General features: G+C 43.7%; 2 protein-coding genes across 2 annotated transcripts in view; one reads left to right on the plus strand and one right to left on the minus strand.

The window, feature by feature from the left end:
• LOC105021650 (dynein assembly factor 5, axonemal) overlaps positions 1 to 8,027 on the minus strand; it is a 35,666-nt gene extending 27,639 nt beyond the window's left edge. The window contains exons 1-6 of the mRNA XM_010889450.3: positions 7,472 to 8,027; positions 6,886 to 7,070; positions 5,041 to 5,165; positions 4,794 to 4,912; positions 1,396 to 1,628; positions 395 to 619 (exon numbers count right to left, since the gene is read on the minus strand). Coding sequence (XP_010887752.2) covers positions 395 to 619; positions 1,396 to 1,628; positions 4,794 to 4,912; positions 5,041 to 5,165; positions 6,886 to 7,070; positions 7,472 to 8,000 — 1,416 coding nt within the window. The 5' untranslated portion in view covers positions 8,001 to 8,027. The remainder of the gene's footprint in view (positions 1 to 394; positions 620 to 1,395; positions 1,629 to 4,793; positions 4,913 to 5,040; positions 5,166 to 6,885; positions 7,071 to 7,471) is intronic.
• Positions 8,028 to 9,198: 1,171 nt separating this feature from the next.
• Positions 9,199 to 19,359, plus strand: part of prkar1b (protein kinase, cAMP-dependent, regulatory, type I, beta) — a 97,516-nt gene continuing 87,355 nt past the window's right edge. The window contains exons 1-2 of the mRNA XM_010889451.4: positions 9,199 to 9,381; positions 10,514 to 10,705. Of these exons, the coding sequence (XP_010887753.1) occupies positions 10,532 to 10,705 (174 nt within the window). The 5' untranslated portion in view covers positions 9,199 to 9,381; positions 10,514 to 10,531. The remainder of the gene's footprint in view (positions 9,382 to 10,513; positions 10,706 to 19,359) is intronic.

Genomic DNA, 19,359 nt, shown 5'->3' on the forward strand with positions numbered 1-19,359 from the left:
GTATTCTGTGTGTTAAACAATGGCAAACCCCCTGAACTCACAGTCCAGTAATCCCTAGAAAAGCTACTAGAACATTCCTGATATACATAATGCATTTTATCTCAAAACTTCATGTTGTAGCGTAATAAAGGGATAAAACATGATAATATTAGCTGTATTAGGGACTAAGAGCCTCAGAAATGGTTAAGATTCACGTCTGTCTCCGTCCAACTTCCGCAGACCGGGAACAAGACTCAAACCAAGATAACAGACCTGTCCATTAACCCCTAACCAGATCAAGGATCAGTTTAGGTGCATTAACCCTAACCATGACCATCTGGCCGGATGACCCTGACCACTGGTGTCTGCTACTCTACTAACACCTCCTACTCCACACCGCGGGCAGTACGCTCACCTGCTGGTACTCCTGGCAGACATCTGGCTGGACCAGCACACCGGCGATGTCCTGGAGGTGTGGTCTGAGCAGGTCCCGGGAGCAGCCGGACAGCACGGCGCCCAGCACCATGACCGGGGTGTGGGGGGAGGATGACGACGAGGGAGCATCCACGTGGGCCAGGAGCAACTTGAGGAAGACCTCGGGGCTGACGAAAGTCCCCAGCAGCTTGGCAGACCTCAGACACTGCCGCGGGAGAGACATAGCACACTGGTTTATGGCATTCTTTGGCGGTATTACTGAATGCGCCCCATGCCAATAAAACACCCTGGTTTGATTGGGAAAAGCAACGAGTACTGTGAGACAGAGAACGGAGAGAAAAGAGAATGAAAAAGACGATCAGAGAGCAAAAAATAATAATGATAATCAAGATAAGAGATGAGGAAGTGAGTAATAATTCAAGATCGGCCAGCGGATCAGAGGAGGCCTCCTGGACTTCCTCTGGGGACAGGTGCATCTCAAGTCCTCATGGTGAACCCAGTCAAACCGCCTCAGAGCCAGAAGATCTATAGGCCAAATACAGCCCTGCTAGTGCTTTTCACCACAGCCTATTGTAAAGCCAGCAGGTGTGTCCTCTCCACACGATAGGACCATCCAGATCAAGCCAATAGCCACGGCACTTGAAAACATCTGTTTCTGGGGGGAAATCGTTTGTCAATTAAAATAGCACACGGGGATGACAACGAAGGACAAAAGAATGGAAAAAAGGCTGTGTGTGTTGTCAATTATTTAAATAACTGGCCCAGATGAAGCCGGTTCAACTTGTCTACTGCTGCTTGACAAAAGAACCAATCCGGTAAAAATAACAAATTAAGGCTAAATGTAGCTACAGAAAAATGCAGAGTACTAATTGCTACTACCACAGAGGCCGGTGCCACTATAAAGCAGAGGATGGCTACATAGCTCAGGCTCAAAGGAATACAGTCCGGGGCCTAAAAGGCTTTCCGGGAAGCCCAACTCACGTTGGCGACCACGTCCCTCTCGGGGTCGGCGCAGGCGCGGTACAGCATGGAGAGCAGCAGCTGAAGGTGCTGGGTACAGTGGTCCTCGGCATGCAGCAGCAGGGCGTACAGGAGCTGGGCCGTCTTGACCCGCGTGCCCACCACCCAGTCCGCCACGTCGCGGGCCAGCGCCGGCAACAGCTTGGAGAGGTTCCTCACCACCAGCTCCCTGCAGCCCAGGCCGGGACGCTCCACTGGGGGGTGAAAGGACAGGGGAGGTGGGGGGGGGTTCTGAGGTTAGAAAGGCCTTGAGAACGCCGGTGTCTATTAAAGAAAGCTAATCACACCGACGGACCAGTCGCGTTTCTTTACATTTTCAGCCTATATCTACACGCCCGAGGTAGACGAGTAATGTCGTAACGGCATTTGATTTCTAACTGCGCAACTGCTTTAGCGACGGGGTCTCAGGCCAACTTATGACGAAGGTTGACGCAGCATTTTGCTAAAAAAAAAATAATAATTAAAAAAATATTACGAAAACAGTAAATGACTTTCCCGTAGGCAGCATTCTTTGGGGGGGGGTTTCTCACTGTCCTCGTGGTCCTATTCTACACTAATCCTGTTTTCCAGACATGTACTTTTTTTTGTTGTTTTACGATTGAGTTTCCTCTCGGGGGGACTTGTTGGAGCAAGTGGTGCACATTCTCCAGCAGATAGCCGTCCTCACACCCTCCCTTCCTCCCTGCCGCGCCGTCTCTTTTCAAGGCTGCTAATGAGAGGGGGGGTGATAAATTAGACAGGCAGGACCAGACCAGCCCCGTCCGGGGTCGTCCCTCCGTTGTCTGATACTGACCTTCTCAGACAGGACGGGGGGGGGTTGGATTTACGACTGCCAGAGAGAGGCACACTCCGTGCCATCTCCATCAGTGGTGATTAGAATGACCCATGCCTACGCCGCGCAACCCACGGGTCCGATCATTTGGCACCGAACGGACGGGAACAGACAAAACAGGAAAAGGATGTGCCGATGTTTCCGATGAGAAAACTCTCAGTTGCTCGATCCATCAGTAAAATGGGTTTCAGAAACCCTGGTCACATCAGCAGTTGTCACAAAGTGCTTTTAAAGACACCCGGCCTGAAACCCGAAAGAACAAGCAACACTACAGAGTTGTCCGTCGTGAGGCCCGAACAGACGGCTGGAAAGCCACGCCTTCTTTACAAGGGAAACCTACCAGTCCTATGAGACTTAGTCCCTTCAACAAACCTGTGGCTAACCGCCACCTTTAACGGGGTTGTCACCATTAAGTTGATCACTATCCATGACCTGGGCAGACATTTCGGGGAGTAAGACATGACCCAGCTTCCCCACCGTTCATTTATGGTTCATCTTCCAGGTGAGAGCCAGCTGGACGATTTGCCCTTAATGAATACTGTACAGTTGATCCCGTTGAGATTTTACGAAGCCAGATTGAGATGCAGTTACAGATACACACACAGACACACAGAAAAAGACAGACACACGCAGACAGACACACGCAGACAGACACACGCAAACAGACAGACACACGCAGACAGACACACGCAGACAGACACACGCAGACAGACACACGCAGACAGACAGACACACGCAGACAGACAGACACACGCAAACAGACAGACACACGCAGACAGACAGACACACGCAGACAGACACACGCAGACAGACAGACACACGCAGACAGACACAGACACACGCAGACAGACAGACACACGCAGACAGACAGACACAGAGAGACAGACAGACACAGAGAGACAGACAGACACAGAGAGACAGACAGACACAGAGAGACAGACAGACACAGAGAGACAGACAGACACAGAGAGACAGACAGACACAGACACCATCCACCCCATAGATTATGACCTGGCCACTAGATCGGTTACTGCCTCCACGCCGTCTCGTGGTTGTGGGAGCAGGCTAATACGTTGTGGGCCAGGGTGACCGTCAGGGAAACAAAGCGTGTTCCCACTGTAGTCTGCGCAAACAGAAATCAGGTCAACAGGAAAAAGCCAAAAAGGGTGCAGCCTGCTTGGTGCATTGGAAAGTTAAAGGCAGGACAGACAGAAAGACCAACGGCGGACTTCAGCTGTCCTTCCTGAACCCAGCGGGGACGTGGAGAGATGGAGGCCGTCCTCATTCCTCAGGCCAGTGCTGCAGCTGACAGGGGCTGTTAATAAGGGAGGCAATGCAGGCTGAGAGTTGCCCCTAGCGTGGCCTTTCCTGGTTGCGTGTGTGTTCGCGCGCGTGCACGGGGGGGCCCCCCCCGGGCTCCCTCAGGGTTCTCATTACTCATGTAAGATCATTTCTTAAACGTTGAACTTCTGAAGGCAAGGATGGTCTTCAATCCACATCCAGACATTAGTCTTAGTAATGAGGATGTTCCAGGGCAGGGTGTGGACAGCGACCGGCTGTTAGTCAAGCGCTGTGTCACAGGAGCAGGTTTAATTACAGAACACATAACCTGCAGGCCCATACGGACCACATGAGGCCATAATGAAACGGAGGCTGGGAATCGCGCTGTGATGGAGAGCGCTCCGGGAATAGAACCAGTCACTTCACGGTCGTAGCTCCTGCGTCGTCGTCGTTTTATTTTCAGCTCAGTCCAAGTAAAATGAAACGTGGGCGAATTCGAATGTTTTTCCAAGTCTCCCTGCTCAGTGGCAGATAAGTGACAGCAGTAGGAGACCATGGGGTCAGGGCCTGATCCTTATTTGATCATATAATCTGTGACGCACACACACAGATATCGGCGTGTGTGGCGGGTTTAGCTGAAGGACTCCCTGCTGTAGATGGTGAAACATTGCACCGACACGGACAGAGTTTGTCCTTCTAACGCTCAGGCGTTAACCTGCTTTGACATCCTTTTAAAATGAGGTCAGTCAGTGTGGCTTTGAACTGCCTTGATGCGTCGTTCCACTAGATCGAGTCTCAAATGTAAGACAAGCTCTGCTGTTGACACAAAAGGAGGTGTGAGCCTCGATGTACTGCAGTAAGCATTAGCAGAAAAATCCCTTCCCAGCCCCTCCAGCTCTCTCCCTCACATAAATCATCGCCAGATACATCATGCCCTCAGTAGACCAGCATTAAGGTGTCTGAACCCAATGCTGCATCTGACCTACTTTTAGGAGGAAAATGCTGATGCGAAGAGAGAAAACATGGATCGGGAATTGAAAGGGGTGTGGCAGAGTAACACAGATAAAGTTCCAGAGATTACGGTGTGGTTCAGTCTGTATCACTGATTAACTTTCATACTCATCGTTTCCATCAAGATAATGCACTGCATGAGACAGTCACTCTGTCTTTCTCATCGCCAACTAAGTTGGCTGAGTTGCACCTCTCCCCATCTCTCTCTCTGGCGGAAGGGACGGATTTTACTCACCCCCAGCAGGGTAGAGGCCAGGCAGGGTCAGGAGGAAATCCATCTTGTCCTTCAGGTCGTCCTCGTTCTCCTGCTCCCAGAGAGCGCCCGTCTGTCTCCACAGGTCAGTGGCTACTTGACTGAATGGGAGAGAGAGAGAAACAGAAACAAGACCAACTGTAATGCGCATCCAGCACCCCGGGAACAGGGCCGTCATAATGGAAGGACAACATTCAAAATGAAAGGCCCGGGTGGGCCCAGCGTGTACCTGATCTCGGGGATGTCGTCGCTTAGGCTGCTTATCAGGAGGGGGAGGAGCTTGTGGAAGTAGGAGTATCTGTCTGGCAGATGGAGGAGCCACTGCCCCACCACTGTAGTCACAGCTTTTCTCACCTGCAGGACAGACCAGCAACGCAACGGGCGCCATGTTGGTTCAGCCAGAGCACTTCTTCAATGTTACTGTGGTGACTCATGGTGTAATAGAAGCCTTTATTATACTTCGATTTCTTAATTTCTCAAATCAGGAAGACAGGCACAAAAAAGGTTTCTGACAGCCAGAGGGTTTTGACAGCCAATATAACATAAATCAGTTCTGAGGTAATGGTCAGATTGTCAAATAGTGAATAGTTTAGCTGGTAATCTTTATCTCAGGTAAAAACAATTACCAGGCCCTATGTAGATTAGGGAGCAGAATGAACAGATCGTTCACCGTTTTGATTCAGTGCCAGACATTCACCGAAAGAAGTCACACAAAAAGAGCTTGTTACTGGCAAATGACCCATCACTAGTCAGGATGTGTATTTAATCAAGACCCACCCAGGACCCACTCAGTTATTGTTAACGGACATAAAAGGTGATATGCAATTTGTAATTTGGCAGGAATAATACCATAATGACCTGCATGTCATTGGGGCAGAATAACATAGAACCATTGTTCAGTTTTCAATTAACTTTGCACATACTCATCCTTTCTTACAAACACTCATCCTGTTCTTACATAAGTGATTAGACATTAAATGTCCAAACATTAAAGCTAAACTTGTTGATGTCAAACAAAAAAGGCTAATTTCTTATGTAAAACAACCCGGGACATGGTAGATCTAATTAGATAAAATGCACTTAACACCAGTTTTAGGGCTTGTTTACATTACGAGAAAGACAACAAAACTCTAGATAGACTTATCTTTTCATAATCATTTCCATATGTTTTGAAGTCACACCAGCATGTTCAAATGTTTTCAATGAAGCTATGCTGTTATTCTTCTATGGCAGTTAGGTAAGACAGCGAAGCCTATACCTCTGGCCTGTGCTCTGGGTTCTATCAGGTGAATTGAAATGTACTCTCATTCAACAGTCTTCTTTCAAATATTATGTTCGAAAATTTCGCCTGGTCTGTGGATGTGTGGCAGGTTAGCTTATCACGCGTACTCAAAGTCGAAGTCTCTACTACGATAGTTTTAGTGAACAAAACAACTGCACTAAAAAGAGACTTTCTATCACTTTTTTCTAAATAAAAATGAAAAAAGTGAAAGAAAAGTGAGCTTTTGCAATGGGAAGACAAGCTGAAGTAGAGATTAGATTGTGTTGTCCCTATGCGGTTTTGCTTCAACAAGCACAGCACAGCTGGCGAAGCATCTGTCAAATCCCAGACACAGCCAGGAACCAGCTTTTACATCTCACTGTACAGTAATAAAATTATTTCCGACGTACACTGGAACAGGACAGCTGTTCCAATTATTTCCAAGGACTATACTGAGAGGTAATAGTTTCAAGGTTTTCCAGTACTTAATCTGAGAAGCAATTTTTTTCCCCTCCTAAATTTGTGATTTCCTGAGTATGGCCATAATAAATCAGGATGGGCAACCACCGTCTGGCCACCCACCCATTTCCACCAGGCATCACAGTGCCAATTTACATAGCCCTATGTTAGGGCCCCGGGAATCGCCGGAATGCTGTGATCCTATTAATTCATTGGGTGACATTTATTTGCTTAATTTCTAAGAGATCAAAGCAATTAATTATACAATGTTGAAGACATACTGCTGGTCCTGTTTCTAACTACAGAAATTAGTTTATGACTTGCTGAATTTAAATGGAATGACCCAAATCTAACCTGTGGCGAGTCGTCAAACAGCCTCTGAGCCAAGTGAGAAAGCACCTCGTCCACGTTCTTCCCTGCGCCGTACTGGATCACTGCTCCAGTGGCCTCGATGGTGGAGACGCGCACACGGGAGTGCTGGTGGGAGATGGTCTGCATCAGGGGCTTGACCAAGCTCTCTGCCTGCATGTGGAAATGTTCTGGGGAGAGAGTGATAAACATTTCCGCCAAGGTGATACCATCCCACAGTATTAGAAGCTACCACTCCTTGGTAAGTTCTCATCCCTAATCCTTAATATATTCAACATTGCACATGAACTCAGAAATACCATAATTCTATATGGCACAATATAGAATGGAAGTATTTCAACGTACATCGTGGTTGAGTGTTTAAACGTTAGTCACAAAATTGCTTGGAAGAACCGATAAAAACATTTCTCTGAAAGCTTCATCAGGTGTCCGTTTATTTAGACAGGGCACCACAGTGTGCTACCATGACAACCTTAACACACAAACGTTAGTTGGCTACAAAGCTAACGCTAACTAGATTACCTTGCGGGTTTACAAGCGTAACGTTATTGAGTACATATATCCAAATTACCTGGCACCCTTTTTGCAAAATTAACTGTGCATTTGCAGCTCTCCCTTTTGACGTCTGGGAAAGGATCCACGATTGTTCTCTGCAATATCTTCATCATATCATCGAGGTAGGGAGCTAGGTGCCTACCACACACTTCCACCGTGAGAGTAAGCACCTCCACCATGGATAGTCTAAGTTCCTCCGCTGGTTCCAGGATCTCTTTACCGCCGAGCCGCTGTGTCAAAGCGGGCATGAGATAAGGCAACGAATCCTCCGGTTGAGGAACACACCGAATGAAGTCTCCGAGCATGTGTATGGCAGTCTCCCTGCATCTTTCCATGGGATCTGACAGGCATTTCAGTAGCGCCTTTAGCAGACAAGTGAAAATCTCCTGCAACACGCCGCTAGAAAGACCTTTATCGATAGTCTCTCTTTTAATTGCTTCAAGGGCTCTTTTTCTTGTAGTTTTGCTGTCTTCGTTGAGGCAGTTGAGATGTCGAGCAAGTGCTCTCAAAACTTCAGAAGCAGCACGCTCGTCTTTCGCCGCCATCTTTGTTGCCACTTTCACTGTTGCTATGGCAACCAACAGCTTTGCGACTAACATACCTTGTTTTACGATAGCTCTGATTCAAACCGTAAAAACTTTATTACAATTCACAACATATATTGGCTGCTCTTCAACGACTTGGCGAAAACATAATTATATTTTGAAAACATTTGGCATACGAAGACTATATTTTGAATATTGACATGATGACACACATCTGTCTCATAAATAATCAATAAAGCATGAGGGGTTTGGCATAGCCTATGATACTCTTGTTTAACAATAGCCAGCTACGGCAAGAGCAGTTCTTAGTAATTAGTCACGACACCACGCATAGTCAGGACACAGCATAGCCTTGTATTGGACATGTACTACACACCTAGATGCCTTATTCCTATAACGGTTACCAAAGCAAATAGAGCTGAGAAGAATATGTCGTTTCAGTGTTATAAGTCTCATAATGAAAATTGCTGACTACAAGCGTTGTCCAGCCAACCTGGAGAAAATCTGCCAGGAGGGCCATGGTACATAACCCAAACGACTTACTCTGCTATTACAGCGAAAGGGGGCTGTTGAGTTTCAGTGTTTTTTCAGTGTTTTAAAAAATATCAAGTAACGAAATGTGTACCATTGGTAATTCAGCAATATGAGGTATTTGGTTGGGGGGGTGTCTAAATTAATTTGCAAGGCAATTTATTAATGATCATTATTACATTTGATAGATCACTAAAATTACAAAACGTTATAATTAATAGCTATTGTTCCATTTACGCGCTGCTTGGGGTGTTCTTTCATGACTCCGTAAGCATAAAACATTATCTTACACGTATAATTGATAATGTTTTTATTGAATTTGTTCTCAGTAAAATGTAAATGTTTTCGTAAAATAACGAAAACATTCACATTTGTTTGCGCTAATTATTCTAAAATATGTCAACATCATTTTCATTTCCTAGTCTGTGGAAACTTAACAAATTAACGTAATTATGATCAAATCTGACTTATGACATTTTCACTAAATGTCAGAACCTCAGGGTCTTGAGAGCTGATAAAAACGTTTCTCAGTATTGGTGTGAAAAAAATAACACCTGCTCTGTTCTTATAAAACAAGTGTATTGAAAATGTATGGAATGGAATGCTAACATATTTATTCAAACATGGCAAATTAATAAAAGGACTTCAGAGCGGTCGAGAGCAGCTTTGCGGTTGAATAAAAAGTGACAGATTGACGTCATTGGGACCGTCGCAGAGCGCAATTCAGGGAAAGCACCAACAGAGAAGCAGCAGCAGTTGCAGCAGAGCATCCTCCTAGCTAGAGTAGCCTTACCTTGCAAACAACATCCGTTAACCTGGGACCTGATCTGAGCATCCTCAGGAAATAACGGTAAGAAGCCAAATGCGACGACGAAGATGTTATCTGTTTAAACCTCAGCCTGTTTGCGTATATATCAGTACATTTAAACGGGCTTGTTTTGATATGGTTGTGATGGGATTCTTCTCTCCTGACTGTGAGAAATTAAAGATAGGCTCGTGCCCAGAACACGTAAACAGGTGCTCTAATGATAGTTAGATTACGTTTGATTTTCACAGCAAATTATATCACGTAGCATACAGTTTTTAAATTGTTCAAAGTATAAGCTGTCTTAAAGTAGGCTTTAAGGGAAATATTTTAGATTATTAGGAATATGGTAGCTAGCTAAGTTACTAGCCTATCTAGCTTGCTAGCTTGCTGTATTTTAAGCTTCAGTGGCTAACGTTAGCTCACAAATCAACCATGATGTTTCCTTCTAATGAAGATAGCGGAAGCGAATGTGTTGAGGCTTTGCTTATTATCTCTATTCTATATCTGCATGCTACATGTTTCTTCTCAGAAACTTTGACAGTTGATCATTTCAGAATGCATCCTTTGACAGTGAGGCAGTGTTCCTTTCTAATACGGTGTAGTGCACTAGCTATTTGCATAGGTGTGCATGTTAAGGTAACAACAACACAGCATAATAGACACTAAAAAGTATGTACTGGGTAGACTGCATTGTCTATTACATTGTAATTGTGATTCCCACCTGCCACAGGTACTGTTTATGAAATGTGTAACCTAAGTAAAGTTATTGCTCTGAGGGTTTGGCTGCACATATCACTGCATCAGCATCTCATATCCACATATTAAGGTCTTCATCTATCACATCAAATGAACATGCTGACAGTAACTCTTTTGTTGTGGTCCTTCGAAGAGACAGGGACACAAACAACCAGCTTCAGATGTTTCTCCACATTCTGAGAAGCCCTCTTTCCCTCTCCTTTGTTCTTTTTCCCCGTCCCTCTCTTCCTTTTCCATCTTCTCTACTCCTTTTCTTCTCCCTCTTTCTCTTCATCCAAATCCTAATATTTTTGTCTTATGTCCGCTCCCATATTCCTTCTCTCTCTCCCCTGTTCCTCTCTTCTTTTAATCTATCCCCTTCTCACTCCTCTTTTCTTCTCCCCCAATCTTCTCTGCCCCTCACTCACATGTTCTGCAGATAAACAAGATAAAGAAGATGGCCACCTCCTCCACTAATCTGGAAGAAGATGAGAGTCTGAAGGGCTGTGAAGTTTTCGTGCAGAAGCACAACATCCAGCAGATCCTCAAAGAGTGCATTGTCAACCTCTGCATTGCCAAGCCCGAACGTCCTATGAAATTCCTTCGTGAGCACTTTGAAAAGCTGGAGAAGGTTGGTAAACTTAAGCTCTCCTAACATTTGTTCCCTAAGTGTTGCGCACTGTTACAAGAGCAATTTCCTGACAAGGATGTTTGAATCAACTGGTGACTGTGTATTTTGTTTTGGTTGTGAATGTCATTTTTAGTGAATTGTTTCTTCAGAATGGCACCTGTGTTGTGCTTTGAAATACAATTAGGATGTGCAGTACTAGTAATGAACTACTACTGTTTTAACCAAAACAAGTCTTATCATCTCGTAGGCGAATTAAGTTGTTATGTGTTGCTTGATTCCATTATATTTCTGCTAGCAGCGCCATTTGTCTGGTAAACCAGGCGATATTAGCCATTAGGTTAAAAACATACCAGAATGCATAATTTGCTGTCTTTTTGCAGAGATGGGGTGCCCTTACGAGACAGGGATCACTAAAACGTCTGTTAATATCAAACCGGATTTGAGACAAAGGCCCGGTATGCATCAGTCTAAAGGGCTACGAGAACACACTGTCCATTGCCATTTTCCACTTAGTAACACAGAGCCTTAGAAATAATCAAATCCATCTGCAGTCATCAGTGACGGTTTTCTTGTCACACAGACAATCACCATAACCAATTGGTTGGAGCTCAGTTTGAATCAAGAGTCTTTTGAACATGAGAATGTGTTTAGTTTTGCTCTAACATTCCAAAAAGCCATGCTATCAAACAAAAGCTAAGCTAAGTAGCCAGTGGGAAATCATCCTCATCAGGTGTTCTTACAAATAAATTCCTCTAAAATGTTGAGAAATACAAAAAATATGTTCTATATTCAGTTGAGTCTCTGGAAAAAGCAAATAGTTTTTGTTTTGCTCTGGGACATCTATAATGGTAAGGGTAAGCACAGTGCGCTGTGGGAAAATGGACAATGAGCGTAAAACATTTTATTTCCCCAAACAATAAAATAAAATAAAAATGAATACCCCCCCCCATCATTTGGATATAAAATAGGCAAAGCAGTAAATAACTAAACAAAACTTAATTTTCTTCCATGTTTTATGGAAAACGTGGAAACCTTTCATAGAATCTGCTTTAATGCACAATAGCACTAAAGGCTCTAAAACATTTGGATTACAATAAAAAACACTTTTTCCATAGATTTTCTAAATGATCAACATCTCAGCTGATTAGGCTACACAAGAATCTAGGTTTGTGATGTGGTTTGCATTGTTGGAAGCTCATTGACTTGTAATACACCAATTTGCCAAGTGCTTAAAACTAGTTTTATCGCTAGACAATGCTATGTTGAAGCATTAGTTAAAATATGCAGTTATTGTGGTTTTATTTCAGCGATGTGGATATAGAGGATGATATTTTTTGCCACTTTAAAAGGAAGATAGATTATTTCGTTACAACACAATGATGGGGTACCTTCGCTGATTGGCTTGGGATCACTAGGGGCAGGGAGATACAGTGGGGAGAACAAGTATTTGATACACTGCCGATTTTGCCGGTTTTCCTACTTACAAAGCATCATGGGGTCTGATGTGACAAAATTAGAGCTTTTTGGTCTAAACTCCACTAGCCGTGTTTGGAGGAAGAAGAAGGATGAGTATAACCCCAAAAACACCATCCCAACCATGAAGCATGGAGGTGGAAACATAATTATTTTGGGATGCTTTTCTGCAAAGGGGACAGGACGACTGTACTGTATTGAGGGGAGGATGGATGGGGCCATGTATATGAGATCTTGGCCAACAACCTCCTTCCCTCAGTCAGAGCATTTAAGATGGGTCGTGGCTGGGTCTTCCAGCATGACAACGACCCGAAACACATAGCCAGGGCAACTAAAGAGTGGCTCCGTAAGAAGCATCTCAAGGTCCTGGAGTGGCCTAGCCAATCTCCAGACCTGAACCCAATAGAAAATCTTTGGAGGGAGCTGAAAGTCCATATTGCCCAGCGACAGCCCCGAAACCTGAAGGATCTGGAGAAGGTCTGTATGGAGGAGTTGGCCATCCCTGCTGCAGTGTGTGCAAACCTGGTCAAGAACTACAGGAAACATATGATCTCTGTAATTGCAAACAAAGGTTTCTGTACCAATTATTAAGTTCTGCTTTTCTGATGTATCAAATACTTATGTCATGCAATAAAATGCAAATTAATTACTTAAAAATCATACATTGTGATTTTCTGGATTTTTGTTTTCGATTCCATCACTCACAGTTGAAGAGTACCTATGATAGTAATTACAGACTTCTACATGCTTTGTAAATGGGAAAACCTGCTAAATCGGCAGTGTATCAAATACTTGTTCTCCCCACTGTAGGGTCTGTCTGGGCCCCAACCCTAGCCAGGCAGGCTCAGAGTGGACAGGGTGTTTCTTAATATTTCTGAGAAAAACCATGGCCCACCTGTTACTGTCTATTGCGTGGAAATGGATGACAGAATGTAGGACTAAATAATGGAGTGAATATCTCAGAGGTTAGACCAAAGAGCTGATGCAAAGAGGAGTGGAAATCTCCCAGGCAGCACTCTGTTTAGCCCAACTGCACAATGTTCTCTCTCTCTCTCTCTCTCTCTCTCTCTCTCTCTCTCCCTCTCTCACTCTCTATTTGCCTCTCTCTTTTGCAGAATGTGTTAGCTCAGCTTGGTGACTCCATAGCGACATGTATTTTCAATTAATTCTAATAAACTTTGGTGCCCCTCAGTCCTTAAAAGTGCAGGCAACTGTTAAAATACCGGCCTGTTAGGCTTTTTTTAGCGGGTAGTTAAGAGGTATCATACGATGACGGCTGAGAATTGCCAGTCACGTCACAGTATTATGAAGATACTTAGGTCTCGATACCATGTGTCTCAGAATACAATTCTTTAACTCCGTTGCCATTTGATGTTCTAAGCATGTTGCTTACCTATATGAGGGACAAGAGAAAGCTGTGAGAAAAATAGGTTTTATCAGTCATGGAAATAAGTGAAACAAATTGGCTCCCTATTTAAAAAGATGTTGAACAAGCTATGAGGTTTTAGTGCGTGTACCGCACACAAGCGCAAACATCACAATAAATAGTCAGAACCATAATTACGATTTGCAACACAGAGGTTTCTGCTGTAAGCCCGGTAGCCCACGGCGACTCCAGGTTCCCAACACAAGAAGTGATTGTGCGGCAGGATCAGATACAGAGACAGGATGAGGTATGTGAGGAGTGAGGACTGAGCCTCGGGATCTGTGTGTGTGTGTGCGCGTGTCCATGTGTGCAGGTTGGCGTCTGTAAGGCTTGATGATTCCCTGTTTGAAATTCCAGGAGTCATCTGATGATACTGGGGTTTGAACGACACAGTAGCCTAACTGGTGATTCCTCTGACCCAGTTGCGTTGTTGATCTCAGGGAGACGATGCAGCGCTGATTTCCACAGGAGGGTCGGATGGCTTACTAGCCCGTATATTAACCTTGTGGTCCAGCTATCTGAGACAAATCTTCTCAAATAGACACAGCCGCTTCCAGTAAGCAAATTCAAATACATGGAACATCCAGCCGATGACTTGATGACAGTAAGTAAATGCTTTTTTAAAGGGCTGGTTTCCAGTGCAGGACTAAAAAGTGTGTCTGTTGGCGAATCTCCACCAGGAGGGTTATTTGGGCTTTATTTGTGTCCAGTGGACGGGCCGTAAGTGTTAGTAGCTGTCGCCGCTTGTGAAGAGAAGGGGTTCAGTTTCCGCAGTGGCTCTAAAGAAGGCCTGGATCCATGAATCCACAAGTGTATGAGAGATGCACTGTGGCGGCAGCCGGCGCTGTGTCCTCCATCTGTGCGTTGTGACGTGACGAAGGGGGAAGTATGCAGTATCAGTCTGGTGGCGCCGGCCACCAATTACAATCCTGCTCTTTGATTCGTGCTTTACATGATTATGGTTGACCTACCACCATGTTGTGCTATGTTTCATAGAGGTGTGTCTTGTGTGTAGGTGCGTCAGTGTACGTGTTATTGATGGTGCTCCTGCCCTGGACCCTGTTGTCAAGGAAACAGCGGAACATGGTGTAAAACAGTGTGTTACTAGCTCTGGGTCTGGGAGGAGAGAAAATGGTGCAGACTGAGCGGGTGTAAAGTGGAATGCTAATCGGATTACTTGGACTACAGTACCATGTGTTTAACTGTGACAACAACTGTGGCGACATTGAAGATGCTGCCAATCGATCATGTTTTATGCTTACAGATAATCTGACTGGCTTCTTTATGAGATTGTAGACGATTATCATGGATTATCTTGTCTTGCGATTAAGGAGAATGCCCCCTAGCGTCTACATGGGGAGTAGCAGAATACATTTATTTATGACATTAGATAGCCTTAGCAGCTAACTGGATAATGGCTAACTGACTTGGCATTGTAGCTAACAGTTCATAAAAAATAATCCACATGCCTAATAATCAATGTTGTATTTTCTTACATAGCTAGCTGGCCAGTCCTCCTCCTAGTGTAGTACTGTATTGTAGTGTCTGAGGGTTGAATGGCCCGTAGAGGTTCCCAGTGGTGTGTCTGTTCTCAGTAGAACTACTCCAGTGTGGAGCCTTGGAGGAGGGGGAATACCTGCTGCCGCTTGGACAATACAGCCCAGTTCATTCCTGCTGCTGACCCACAGAGCCTTTAAGACTGGGATTGATAAGGTTAGTAACGAATTGTTCCAACCACATTGTGGGGTCTAATCATTGTTTGGGGTGAGTTTTAGTACAGTATTGGGTAGGCTGCTTTGTGGGGAGTTATTGGTGTGTGTATATCTGGATGGAACACTTGATTCTCTGTACGCCATTCATGTAGATGACCTTAAAATGATGCAGAATGGATGTTCTCGTTGGTTAAGAGGCTTATTGGCTTGAACATCAGTAAGTTTGGGGTTTGTGTTTTAGGATTAAATCTGAATTCTACTAAAGGGTCAAGTAATCTGGAGTTTTGAGCTTGGTCTGTGTTTCCAGACTCCTCCCTGTGATTTCTTTCTCTCTCGTGTTAAATCTGTCTCACAATTGTTTGCTACCTCTTCCACCCACCCACACACATCACACAGGAGGGTATTCTCTTTATCTATCACTTCATTTATTTTTCTCTCCAGCTGTCCTCCAACAGTAGTTGATGACGTCTATCAGGGTGTTATTCTACTTTTTTCCCCTCACACCATTTCAAGGGGTTACCTAGGCAACCGGAGAATGGATAGCCTCCAGCTCTGCATTCAGTAGTCCTCTAAACTTTTCTCCTCTAATGGTTCTCCCTCTGCCCATTGACTTTAAATATCTAATAGAACCATATTTAATTTACTGTATCGGTCCTGGTCAGAAAGTATTTTGTTAAATAGGGCTGCAATTAAAGGCTGCAATTTCACACACACACAACTTACACTTTCAGTGTACCATACATCATTGAAAGAAATCTTACCTAAAATCTGTTTTCATGTTTTAGTAGTCTGTAAAGCATGTTAATACATTTTGCTACATTAATGACAACATTTCCATATACATTGAATTTGATGATAATGATGATGACAAAGTTTAGACCTAAATACACTACTGTTCAAAGGTTTGGGGTTACTTAGAAATATCCTTGTTTTCCACGAAAACATACATGAAATGAATTTGAAAATAGTTATGCAAGAACTAAAATAGTTCTTGCATAGTTTGGAGCTGTGCTTTGGGTCATTGTCCTGTTGTAGGAGGAAATTGGTTCCAATCAAGTGCCATCCCCAGGGTATGGCATGGTGATGCAAAATGAGTGATAGCCTTCCTTCTTCAAGATCCCTTTTACCCTGTACAAATCTCCCACTTTACCACCACCAAAGCACCTCCAGACCCCCACATTGCCTCCACCATGCTTGACAGTGTCAAGCACTCCTCCAGCATCTTAACATTTGGTCTGCATCTCATAAATCTTCTTTGTGATCCAGACACCTGAAACTTAGATTTGTCTGACCATAACAGTTTTTTCTAATCTTCCTTTGTCCAGTGACTGTGTCCTTTTGCCCATCAAATCTTTTCATTTTATTGGCCAGTCTGAGACATATATTTTTCTTTGACTCTGCCTAGAATGCCAGCATCCCAGAGTCGCCTCTTCACTGTCAAAATTGAGACTGGTGTTTTGTGGGTACAATTTAATGAAGCTGCCAGTTGAGGACCTGTGAGGCATCAGTTTCTCAAACTAGACACTAATTTATTTGTCGTCTTGCTCAGTTGTGCACCGGGGCCTCCCACTCCTCTTTCTATTCTGAATAGACTGATCATTTTATTTTTGGCCATTTTGAGGCTGTAACCGAACCCACAATTCTTGATGCTCCTGATGCTCTACTTGTCCAAAGGCCAGTTTTACTGCTTTCTTAATCAGCACAACTTTTTTTAACTGTGATAACGCAATTGCAGAAGGGTTTTCTAATGATCAATTAGCCTTTAAAATTGGATCAGCAAAGAAAACATGCCATTGGAACGCAGGACTGATGGTTGCTGATAATGGGTCTCTGTAAACTCTATGAAGATGTTTTATTAAAAAATCAACCATTTACAACTTTAACAAAGTCTACAATGTATGTCTGATACATTTTATGTTATTTTAGTTGACAAAAATGTGCTTTTCTTTTGAAAACAAGGATGTTTCTAAATGACCCCAAACTTTTGAATGGTACTGCATTTACCTGCTTTAGCATGTCTTTATTTCCAAGGTTGTGTTTTGATTTAGCCTGTACAAAGTTGATGCCCTTATCATCCCACTTGTTGGACTCCCTCTGAACCTACTTTAAGGATAGCTGTCCTCACTTTAGGAATTAAGAAAGTCTACAATACATTCCTATCCTTGTAGGCGCAAATAGGTATTTCACCTAGATACCACTGTCCATAATTCCACTGATGACAGCTAATGCAGTGATGTCTTCTATGAAATCTCCTAATTCTCCTTCAGTCAATACGAGGCAGAAAGGACAAAGGTTCCCTGGAATGTTCCTGGGAGGTGCTGTTACTTTACAGGTCCACCCCGGTTTCAACAACTCCGCCTAGTCTTCTGCATCAGCCAATCAAATACAAATATGCATAATTACACTGACGTCAGTTTAGCTTCTTTACTGGTTGGTTATCGCGGGTCCGGAGGCAGCAGCTTAAAACGCTGGACCACCCTAGGCAACTACACAGTATCTTTTTCAGTTTTTCATACACACTCAACCACACGACACACAGCTAACACAGTGGGAGTGGTTGGATCTGCATCTGTTTCTATGCGGCTGCTCAGCTCCCTGGCTGACATTGGGAGGGCTTCCTAAGATAACTGCTTGGCATCATTCATTCCCTTTCATCCAGACTCATTCATGCATTTTAATGCTGTTTATTGATGGTCTATGCCGCAGTACTAGACACTCTTATAAACCCTGTGTGCAGCCAGGGCTGAATCCTAATCAACCTCTATTTCCTACGAAGTGCACTATTTTAACTACAGTATATGGAGGATAAATAAATCACCATATTTGGACATATGGATATGTAATCTTCACTTCAACACTGTTGACAGATTTATGTAACCTAATTTATCAAATGACACTGAAAGATTGTACTTCTCAGTCATTTTTTACTCTGAAATCAACATAAATGAATTTTCTTGGTGCAGAAAAAATAAGCATCAATAGCTAGTTTAGCCCCTTTGGCTGAATTGTAGCCTTTTCTTGTAACTATCAGTCTCTTACATCGACTTGGAGGAGTCATTCCAAACTCACAGAACTTTTCAACCATGTCATTTTAGAGGGCTTTCTAACATGCACAGCCCGCTTCAAGTCCCGCCACAGCTTGTCAATTGGATTGAGATCTGGGCTTTGACTCTGCCGTTCCATCACCCTCCATTTCTTATTTTAGAGCCATTCTTTTGTAGCTTTGCTTGTGTATTTTGGGTTATTGTCCTGTTGTAAGATCCATGTTTGGTTCACATTCCCCTGAAGAACTCTCTGGTACAGAATGAAATTAGCGGTTGAATCAATAATGGCAAGTTGACCAGGCTCTAAGGCAGCAAAGCAGCCCCAAACCATAATGCCACCACCTCCATGCTCTACAGTTGGTGTGAGGTTCTTTTGTTCAAAGGAAGTGTTTATTTTTCACATAACATGGCATCTGGCATTGTGGTCAAACAACTCCCATCTTTGAACCCCTGTCCGGGGTGCATTGTTCCTGTAATTTTGGTCTTTACCCAGTTAAACGTCAGTTGCGTCTTTTCTTTTTTGTGAGCAGAGGCTTTTTCCTAACTGACCTCGAATGCAGGCCAGGTTTGTGCAGTGTCTTTTTCACAGTTGACTCATGCACTTCAACATTGATTGTGGCAAGAGAGGAGTGTGGCAAGAGAGGCATGTAGACCTCTTGATGTTACCATGAGGTTGTTAGATACTTCTGTTAGCATCTTTCAGTCAGCTCTTGGGCTGAAGTTGGTGGGTTGACATGACTTCTGTAGATAGCCAGTCGGTCTGGAATGTTAAGTGACCTGTCAGACAGTAAAATTATATACTTCGAATTGATTGGAAATGGCTTTGTAACCCCTTCCAGAATAATGGGCTTCTAAAAGTGTATTTTACTGTTTTAATAAAAAAAAGTAATTAAAATTAAAAAAAGATCGCTTTGATGTTGTGGGTTAAATGATGCAGGAAAAAGTAAGATTTTATGTATTTAGATTTATGGCTGTAATGCAACAGAAAGTAAGACTTTT

The sequence above is a fragment of the Esox lucius genome, chromosome 11, assembly GCF_011004845.1.
Source record: "Esox lucius isolate fEsoLuc1 chromosome 11, fEsoLuc1.pri, whole genome shotgun sequence".
Classification (NCBI taxonomy): Eukaryota; Metazoa; Chordata; class Actinopteri; order Esociformes; family Esocidae; genus Esox; species Esox lucius.